At 37.5% G+C, this 10766-nt stretch overlaps 1 protein-coding gene across 2 annotated transcripts in view; it reads left to right on the top strand.

Moving 5' to 3' along the window:
- Positions 1-3145: 3145 nt before the first annotated feature.
- Positions 3146-10766, top strand: part of TBC1D32 (TBC1 domain family member 32) — a 76001-nt gene continuing 68380 nt past the window's right edge. The window contains exons 1-4 of one of the 2 annotated variants that reach the window (XM_058836815.1): positions 3146-3414; positions 5550-5704; positions 8980-9141; positions 10356-10533. In XM_058836815.1, the coding sequence (XP_058692798.1) occupies positions 3346-3414; positions 5550-5704; positions 8980-9141; positions 10356-10533 (564 nt within the window). In that variant the 5' untranslated portion in view covers positions 3146-3345. Of the gene's footprint in view, positions 3532-5549; positions 5705-8979; positions 9142-10355; positions 10534-10766 lie in introns of both variants that reach the window. The other variant, XM_058836814.1, reaches the window with a different exon arrangement.

Genomic DNA, 10766 nt, shown 5'->3' with positions numbered 1-10766 from the left:
TTAATCACCAAATAAGCAAACTGACCTAATTTGATTTTTGATTCCTGTAATAGTTTACATGCATCTCATACCAGCTTAGCTCTCAACAGGTATGTACAAAGTCATCTGATGTAACTCTAGACCTGTCAGGACACTTTACATTTTTCCTGTTACAGAACTCATATAAATTCTGTTTGCATGTATTTTTACACAAGACTTCTAAGTGCAGCTGATAGTATAAGTTCTCCAGCCTGCAACCCTTGTGACCATTTACCCACCATTTCCTTAGTGTTTGTTTTAACGGAAACATCTATCCAGGGGTTAGTATTTCCCCAGAGTGCACAGGGAGGAAAGGACAGATGGTCTCCAAAACAGAAAATTTCCTTTGGAGATTATTTAAAAAGATTTTCCCATAAGCAGTAATATTTTAAGCAGTTTCCTTTTTGATATTTATGATTAGATTATGATCTAAAGATGTCTTAGAACATGTTCATTGTTCCTCCAAATCTGGGAAACTGCCATAGATGTGACGTGAGAGGGCAACAAATGCCACAGCATTCATACAAGGCTTGATGAAGTGTCCTCGTTTTTTATTTGCAAGTTCAAGAACTGCTTAAGGAATGTCAGTGAGCAGAAAAGCAGTGAAGACTTCTTGTGCTACCTCCAGAACCAGAATTCACACTTTTTTCTTCTTTCCTAACTTATTTCTTCCTTTTCATATCTTAGCTCCAGTTTGGGAAACTTTAAAGTGAGGAAACCTTGGCTCCTTCTGATCTTCATTTAGCTCTGAAATGGGAGAATAGAAAGTTGCTTTTTTTTCGGTTTGGTTGGGCTTGTCCTAGTCAAGTGGAGTTTGCCATCCCTTTTAGTTCTTTGGTATACACTCCTTTGTAAACTGTATCAGCCAAGGAAAGGCTGATAAACTGGAATTTCAATAGATACTGGCTGTGCTACATTTTTTTATGAGATACTAAACCCCAATTCCTTTAGTAGGTCCTACATACAGAGTTCTTGAAAGTCTTAGCTAGAGTCTTGGAGAAACTAACATAAAATCAAAAATTTCTCCAGACTTTGTGTATCATCCAGAAAAAGTACTCTTGTGGGAAGTTACAGTGAAGAAAAAAAGCCAGAAAGAGCAGAAAGTGGGGAAAGAAATTGTGTTTTGTCATAATGACATGGGCACCGACACAAGCTGTTTCCACTACTACCACCAGCTGTAAAGAAGATTCCTCTCTTTTCCACAGTTTCCTTTTTTTTTCTGGTCTGCCACATTGAAGACACTGCAGAAACTTTTTTAATTTACAGAAATTTGGCATAAAATGATAATTCAAATATTGGGACATGTTCAAGGTATGGGGGGAAAACTATATCAATTGAATTAAACTTGTCTATAATACTCAAATTACTCACATTCCTATAATGACTTGCAGTTTGAAACTGCTTGCTTTATATGCTACAGACTCTAGGAATTTGTGTACTTGTTGTTTCCTTTAATTTTCTAAAATTAAAGAAGTCAGCACTGTGACTTTCTAACAATGCTGAGATCTTATGAAGAGTTATTTTATCTCATGCCTTCCTGAACTGGAGTTAGGAGCCAGGCTTTCCTGTTTGTACAACTGAGAGAGAACATCTGGAATGTTTTTACCAAGGAGATGGAATTCCTAGAGTAAGAGAGAGTGGAATTTCACCAGTGTGAAATCCACATGAACAATTTCACAGTGACTGCAACCTCTCTCACGTGACAGACATCCATCCATGTAAACATACTGTACTTCAGAATAGTGTTCACTCTGGAGTATCACCCTTGGAGGGTGTCTGTCTGGATGCATCCTTATAATCATGGCCAATGGCATCTGAGGTGTGCCAGCTTTATTCACAAGAAAAGGCTCCAGGTTCCAATGGCTACAAAGCGTGGCTGAAGAAGCTGGGTGCAATACAGAGGGTGGGAGAGGGTAGAAAGAAATGGAAGGATTTCAGGAACACTGCAGGCATCACGAGGACATCTTTCTGTGATGCCACTACAAGTGTAACTTTTCTTATAAGGTGTTTTATATGATAAGGAAGGCTTGTTAAAGTGGAGACTCTTTCAATAAGGACTACAGATGCTGAACACTATATACATTGATTTATTTTTTTTTTTATTCCTTATCAGCTATGAAACTGAGATGCTGTCACTTGAATCACCGCTCGTGAAGTGATAAAGGAATTAGAAGTGTTGCACCACAGGACCTCTCAGTTGGTATGAGGACAGAAAAGAAGCAAACCATTCTGCTGCCTGTGAAAGAAGAAGCTGGCATGGATGAGAAATAAACTGCTGTCACTTGTAGCCCATTCCAAACAGTGCACTTTAGAAGATGGGAGAGTGCATGGACAAGCTAACAGGACTTTGGTCAGTTTACTGGAGGCCCTTTGCAAGCAGTAGTCAGCAGACAATTTCTCCAATTTTATTTTGTGGGTACCTGAGGGCACTGGCCCAAGCACTGAAGAGCTCACTGCAAAAGGTATCACAGAAAATTTGTTGCGACCCATCAAAATCTGGTTTCTGAGAATAGACAGTAAGAGAGATTTGTGTTCCTCCTGAATCATCCCTTTTCAATAGAACTACTGCAGTTCACAAGCTTAATTCCACTGTGCAAGTGGATGCTCACAACTAAGTAGAGCTCTGTTAACTGAAGGGGCTACAGGTCCAGTTAAAGGCACCAATCTTCATGGAAGATTAGTGTTACATGGAAGACAACATTTAAGGGACACATCATCGTGGAAGATGAGCATCACCCAACATCAGAATCACTAGAAAAATGTAGGAGGAAAGGAAACTAATGCACTGTGTAATACCTTGCATGCAAGCACTGACAAGCATCGTTATGAGTGCTTACAGTAACTAAATTCTGGTTTATTATAGCTGACCCAATAGAAACAATTTCGTATCAAACTGCTTTTCCTGTTTTTGTGTTATGCAAAACTTTGTGTTTTATGTATTTATTTGAGAGAAAAAACACTATTTGTTATTTTTAATATTTTCTTAATTACAGGAGGGAATGTAGAGTTAAAGAGGACTGGAAAATTCCTTGCCGTTCATTATTTCATTTATTGAGACAGCCTGCTCCCCTGCTGATGTAAATTGGGAATAACAGCACGACTGTATTCCTTTGATTTGAATGGGAAACCTGGGGGCCACCATCCCCGGCTAAACAGAGAGGAGCCTGAAGCCAGGGAGCGCTGAGCGTTCCTGAGCTCAGCTGGGGATGCCCGTACAGCAAACACATCCCCGCGCCGGCCGAGCTCCTCTCCCGCCGCCCTCACGGAGCCTCACGGCAGCCGCCACCGCGGCAGCGCCACCCCGCGCGGCCCACGCGGCTTCTCGCGATGTTTCCAGGGCCCGGCGAGACTCGGCGGCGGCGGCGCCGCGGTTGCCAAGGGCCGCGGCCGGCCAAGGTGAACCCCGCGGGCCGGGCAGCGGCGCGGGCTGCGGGCAGGGAGCCGGCCCGGGGCTGGCCGGGACTGGGAATGCGGGGCTCCCGGGGCACGGGGGAGCGTGGCGGAGCTGAGCGGGTGCGTGGGGCGAGCGCATCCGAGGTGCCCGGGCAGAGGGCGCCCGCGGTGTCAGGGATAGCTGAGGGAAGCGCCTGAGCAGGGGTAGCATCTCCCGACGCTTGGGAAGAGAACGGCGGCTCTCCTCGTTCGTGGCTTGTCCCGGGAATGCTGGTTGCTGGCCAGCTCTGGTGCGCAGCCGAAGGACGGGGGTAAAGCGCCAAAAGGGGCAGGGATTCTCGCACTGCTCGCGTTCTGGGAGCTGCTCTCCTCGGTTTGTTGGCTAAAATTGCTTCCCTGTCCAGGCGAAGGCTTGTGTATGGATAAATGCTGGCAACAGCAGGCCGCTTCTGAATCGTTGCCTGAGTTGTGGGGCAGGATTTGCATTTGGGATAGTGCCGGGACCTTGAAAAGAGGGCCCAAACTGGGCTTTGGGTAAAGCTGTAATTTAGGGAGAAAACGACCATTTAAATGTTTCCTGGAAACTGAATGGGGGATATGCCTGCTGGGCAAATAACACCCAAAGCAACAACCACCAAAAAATCCAAGCACAACAAACCACAAACTTTCACTAATGAAGTGTATGATTTGTATTTTTGTTAGTGGTTACATAAGCCAGGTTAGACTTTTCAAGGCAAACTGGAGGTGAAGCTGCAATATTCTCATGATTTCTCTCTGAATAACCTGAGCAGGGCTTTGCATTGACTGCCAGCTAGTGTCTGGATACCTTGCACTTCTAAAAATGCCTATTTATACCAAAATACTTGGTGATTTTTTTTTCCTCCCCCAGGGAATTAGGATATTGTCTGATGTTTATATAGACCTAAAAGGGCATTGACTTTGATTAAGTATCTTGAGATGCTATAAGAAAAAGACAGCTGCAAATCAGAGAGTTAAGATTATTGCAAGGGATTTGGGGTGTTTTGTTTGTTTGCTCTGAGTTTTAGTTTAATGAAATTTCTGGTAACATGACTGAGTTAATGTTGAATTATGATCAAAGTGCTCAGCTCTACTTACCACAGAAAAGTGCTATGTTGAGAAACTCAGCTGGTGCTATACTGCTGCTTTTTTTTTTTTTTTTTTTTCTGCTTGATACTATTTGATACTTAAGCAGTAATTTACTATGTTGTCCCTTCCAAGTGTGTGTGTATAGTTTATTCACAGGTGCTTAGAGAGTCTTTCATTTTTAATTCAAAGAAGTCAAATATCTCTAAGTAATTTTTCCTTAAATAGGCTAGAAATGTATAAGCTAAAACTACCTCTGAGGTTTGAATGTATTCCATGGCATATAAAGACTTTTTAAACCATTGACTAATCAAGATCAAAAATGAGCTGGTGTATTTTTTTTTCAGCTCTTGAAAATTTAACTGATGTGTATCTTCTGGACTTGACAGATGTTTCCAGTTTCTCACTGCTTCTTCTTCTCCTAGTTTTTCCCAGCAGTTTCCATTTAATTTAACAAGACTCTGTCAGGTCACTGCTGTTGATTAGCACAGGGCAATTAAACTGTTCTGATAATTCCATCTGGCCCTTGCAAAAGCTGGCAGTACTTTCAGTCATGGGCACAGCAATAGCTCTGAGCAGGGGGATTCCAAGGTCAAAACTGGGTAGTAATAGTGGGTGAGAAGCAGGTGAAAGACTATTTATAAAGTTTTCTTATCAAGATACAGTCATTACATCTGTAAAACTTTCCCTCCTTTTTTTTTTTTTTTTTTTAGCTTACTGTGTGGTCTTGTTTCTCTGTGATGGGCAAGTACAAATAGGAATATTCATGCTTTTTTTCATATATAGTATATCTCCTTTAAGAACATTATGCTACAATATCAGGAGTTTTAGTGAAACTGATTTGATTGATTTGTTTTCAATTTGTCTGAAGATAAGCCCTATCAAATATTTCCTGTTTGTGATTGTGTCTTTTGATAGAAAATCCTGTTGATAACAGTAAAAAAGTGACAATTTAAGGGATTTAAGGCTTTTCTTAGCATCTTGAGGAAAAACAAAACAATGAGGTTTTTTTTTCTTCTATTTGTTTTCTACAGATGTCTCACTTTACAAGTGAAGATGAAGCTCTATTACAGTCTATGCTTAGACAGTTGCTGCTGAGTGTAAAGGAAAAAATCACTGGAGCCCCATCAGTAGAATGTGCAGAAGAAATTCTCCTGCATTTGGAGGAAACGGATGAGAATTTTCACAAGTAAAGATAATTTTTTTTGCTATTTTTAATCTTTGGAAGAAGTTGGTATGTGTTAAGCTGTATTATTCCTGGGAAATGTCTACACTTTATATTGCTTTGTAAATGTGTGTATACTTGTACATTTATAGATATTTCTGCCACTAATCAACTCTCAGATGATGCTAATTTAAAGAATAAAATTGATGTTGTCATTTTCTTGGTTTTCTTTTTCCCCTATCCACTCTTGCTAATATATTTTTTTTAACTGTAGTAGTAATTCATTAACTGTTTGTGAAAGAGGAATTTACAAAGCTCTGGTGCATGTGCACACATAATGTACTAAATGCGCATGTGAAAAGGCACTAGAAGAAGTAGTCACTGAGACTCTCAGTATATTTTACACCTGCTAGACATCACAGTCTTGTTTTTCAAAATAGAGTACTTTTTCAGAGGGCCATTTGGCTTCCATATTTGATTGTTCTCTCTGGCCTATATTACTGAAAATGTCTATCTTATCAATCTATTCAAATCATTATTTTAATTTATTTTTAAAGTAAAACAGAAAGGTATCCCCATCACACAGCTGTTAAATCAGATTTGACAGTGTGACCTCACTTACATGCAGTCTAGATTTCCAGATCCCACACTCTTCTTTCCTTTCCATGATGTTATAACTTGATTATTTTTTTTACTACATGGGAGATTTTCAGTACATATTTTATGGCAAGCCAAGAGAATATCAAGCTGAAATGACTTGAATACATTTTAATAAGAAACAGATCTCTGTGACATGATTTCTTCTGAGAAATCTGCTTCCCTATAATTTTTTTTCAGAAGTGGCACTATTTACCTTCTATTAAATTTACCTAGGTATTAGCATTCCTTTGTCAGTAGTAGGAGTTAGGTAAAAGTAAATAAGTGAAATAAAACTAGGGTTTATCTAAAATTTCACTGTAATTTTAAAATCTTGATGCTTGCATGTGTTTTGAAGATTCTTTAAAAGGTATTTTAGCTCAGTTTTAGTTTTTGTTACAATTTGTATTGGATTACACGGTTGCTTGTACTTACTCTTGTGAATTTTGAGTAGTAGGTTGCTGGGTGACAAGCATGAGAGTAAAAGAATTTGGTTGTAAACATATCAAAGTTGAAAGACATGTAATTCTGAAAGAAAAACATTTAAGAGAAGATATACAATAAATCTCAAACAAAAAAAAGTGAAATTATTTTGGTAATTTTTTTCTAAGAACCTCATAGAATAGCCAGGGTGAGGGAGTAAAGTCTGTAAGTGGTTGACGCAATGCCTGTGTAGCTTTTCCTTTTACGTCCATTACTCTTTCTTATATTTTAGAAAATTTGTGATCCTATATATTTTATTTTCATGAGAACAGTTTTAATTTACATTTAATGGAAAATCAAGTGATCTTAAAATTCAGAACATGAGGATTACTGTCTGGTGCTGCAATATTTCTGGAGGTATTCTTGTCTTGTTTGTGACCCACGGCAGTAGAGAATGGTTTTCATGGAAAGTCAGAGAGGTCATATGGTCATTTATAAGTGAGGTGATTAATAAAATTTCTCCTTAACCTATCAATCGAGATAGCAAGGTCTGTTATTAGTCGTGTGTGCTTTTGAACTGTCCAGTGCTCTAGTTCAGCTCAGCATTTTCAGCAGTACTGTGTCTGCCTGCCTCATGCTTATTTGCAGGCAGTAATTCTACCAGATTAGAGGCCTTACTTTACACTTTGTTCCCACTTTGATGTAGAAAAGACAGAAATTCAGGATCCTCAGAAAGCTAATAAAAAGGAAAATTGAATCAAGTACAAAACTTCTGTGCAGTAGTAGACATCAGAATTTTAAACTACATAATTAGCATGTTTTCTGTTACATTAGAGGTATTTTTAACACCATCCCAAGTGTGATACCTTTGTAAATCCTACCAGATCAGTCTGAATTGATTCTGTTTGTGAAGAAGAAATGCTGTCATTGCTGATACATATAATTGTTACAAAACATGTCTAAGGGGGAAGAATAATGCAGAAGGTGAAGACTAAAGTGTGAATAGTGATGCGGTTACTGTGTATTTCAGAGTGAAGGAGTCTCTGCAAAAACATATAGCCTGGAAGTGTTGCCATTATAAAACAAAAGGGAGACAGTTTCATGAAAGCTTTAATGCAGTGGAGAGTTGTGTGCAATTTCACTAATGAACACAGAAAAAAATACGTTTTGCATCCTTCTTGAGCTGTATTTCTGTTACTTTCACTGAGAGCAAGAATGGAAAGGTAGGGGAAAAGAAATATACTGACCTTATGGAACCTAAAGTAGGCAATCCAGTGAGGAGGTTATCTATCATGATACGATTTTGTGTGCTTTTTTTGTTTGTTTTTGGGGTTTTTTATCCAAGTTAGTGTGAAGTAGTTGCACATCTACTTTTGATACAAATCAGATTAAATTATGCATCTGCTCTTACTATATGATTACTTTTTTGTGTTTTCTGTTTGCCTTGCCCTTTATGTAAATCACAAAACTATCCAAAAATGAAAACTGATTTATTCTGAGCAGTACTCTTTAGCAATTTCTATAGCTAATAAAAAGTTGGAGGACCCAAGGAGAGTCTTTAGTTTGAGATCTCCCTGTGATTATTCTGTTCTTTCAGCAAGTGTCTGTGGGTATCTGATCGTAAGATTGCATAGTAGTGAATCCTTGAATTTGATATGTTTGTGTACTCACAGACAGCTGTTTTGTCAGTTTGACTGAGATCTGTGTATTTTCATGGCACATAGAGTTTCATAGGCCATAGGTGTTCTCATATGTTCTAATTTATAAACTGTGTTTTCTGAGTATCTTCTAATTTTGTATGCATAAATAATATTAGGAGACAGTTTATACTCTTAAGGCAATCTTAGACAGTTTATACTCCAAGACATGATCAGAGTGCTATAAGGAGTGTTTCTTTTGGAATTTGAAATTTCTTGATACTTTGTTTCTTTTTTTAATACTTGACCTTTTGTCTGAGTGGATTTCTACTTTTAGAAGAAGCACAAAGTGAAATAGTGCTATTTGATAAACTATTGGTTTGTTTCTTCTTACAATATGCTCATAATGACCATATTGAAGAAAATCAAACTGTAATGTGTTATTTTACACTCCTGAAATTTATTTCTATGCAAGTCATAAACTCTTTCCTCCGGGTAACAGATCTACTGGGAGAGTAGATAGTGGTTGTTGATATAATGTTGAAAATGTTTCATGGTGAATTAAAGGAGATATTACATTTTAATTTTGCATATTTCTTGCAGCTATGAGTTTGTGAAATACCTCAGACAATACATAAAAAATACTGTGGGACCTGTGATTGAAGAAGAAACAGAAAAATGTACCTCTGCTCAAAATCAGATTGAAATATCTGGCTATGACACACTTGTCCAACATCTTACTAAGAAAGCCCGTGAATCAAAAGAGTGAGTATATACCTGTAATTCACATCTCTATTTCTTCTTTGTCTTAGTCTTCCTTTCACTTTTCTGTAACATATTTTGAAAAAATAAGATCTGAACCAATAAAAATTCTGAACCTGTAACCAAAATCAGTGCTAAGAAATTCAGATATTGCTGCCCTACATTGCAATTTGTCATGCTTTGTCTCACACTGGAATTAAGGTTTTGAACAATTGCATAAAATGATAGGTAGAAAATATGTGAAATTTTTGACGTAGTTAGAATTTTAGCATCAGCAGTTATTTTAATGTGTTGCAAAATAAGAAAATAGGAAAATAAATGTTAGGATGACTATTTTTCAGATGGTTGAAATATGCTGTTTGCATAATTTTGTTTCAAGGATCAGGACCTTAGGGTTTTGGTAGAAGAATTCAAATTCAAATTGGTAGAAGAAACTCCAGTGAGCTAAATATGTATCTTAGATTTTTAATTTGACATGTAGGAGGATATTAAAGAACAATATGATAATTTGTATCCTTGATGACTGTAAAATAAATAATTGTAGCATTAACATAAAAAATAATTTGAAATAAAATATCAACATTTTACAACAGGAAGCTTCTTTGAAGCATTTTTTTATTTTGAATTGCTTTCCTGTGGATATTATTTTTCAATTTATGGAAATTAGAAAAACCCTGGTTTTGTTGAAAGAAAATTATTTTGTGTGCATATCCTGTACTCAAGATCTTGAATCAGGATGATGTGTTCATGTCTACTGGTTCTGCTCGCAGTTTATAGCAACAGTAAAATTGGATGATGAACTATGAGAAACAAACAGTAACAAGGATGAAAGCTGGCCTGTTTTTTCAGGGACATATCTTCCTGTCCCTGAAAAGGAGGGTCCTTCTCTTCTAAAAAGGAGGCTTTTTGGTGGATTCATGTTGTTCTTTCTTGAGAACATTCAAAAATAGAATTATGATAGTGGTATTTCATTGAATATTTCTGGAAGGGAAAAAAGGAGTTTTTATTGTGATTTTAAAGTATCATTAACTGAAACACGTCAGGTACATTTATGTTTCCTTGGATTTGGTATTCATTAATTGCTGTAAATTCAGTGAGTTCAAGTCAAATTAGCATTATGTCATTTTGAGTTATTCATGATGTAGCAATTTCTTTTTCTTATTTTTTACATAGTGATTTTTATGCTCTTATATATTAAAATCATCTTTACTTTTAAGATACAGAGAAATGATATATGCCTTGAAGAATGTCATGATGGCTGTGGTAGAATCTTTGATTAACAAGTTTGAAGAAGATCGGATGCATGAAAAGGAACTGCCTAGTAAAGCAAAGGAAGAACATCAGAGTGGCTGTTACACAGACAACTGTTCTGACAGTGACTCCTCCTTCAACCAAGTACAATGGGGTTTTTCTCTGTGTTATGAAATAGTCATGATACTGCAAAATTGTTAAGCTTCTGTCAATGGAGTGGCCCTAGAGGAAGATTAATTCTTCCCATATTTGTTGTATCTTAAACCTAAATTATTTGCTTTTCTTTCAGTTTTAAGTACAAAGCTTATACTAGCTACTATAGGCATCATATGCTAGATGAGATCAATATGATGCCTATATGCTCCAAAGTTCCTATC

This window comes from Poecile atricapillus, chromosome 3 (assembly GCF_030490865.1).
Source record: "Poecile atricapillus isolate bPoeAtr1 chromosome 3, bPoeAtr1.hap1, whole genome shotgun sequence".
Taxonomy (NCBI): Eukaryota; Metazoa; Chordata; class Aves; order Passeriformes; family Paridae; genus Poecile; species Poecile atricapillus.
Note: the sequence above shows the minus strand (reverse complement) of the source record. Positions and strands in the feature narration are given on the sequence as shown.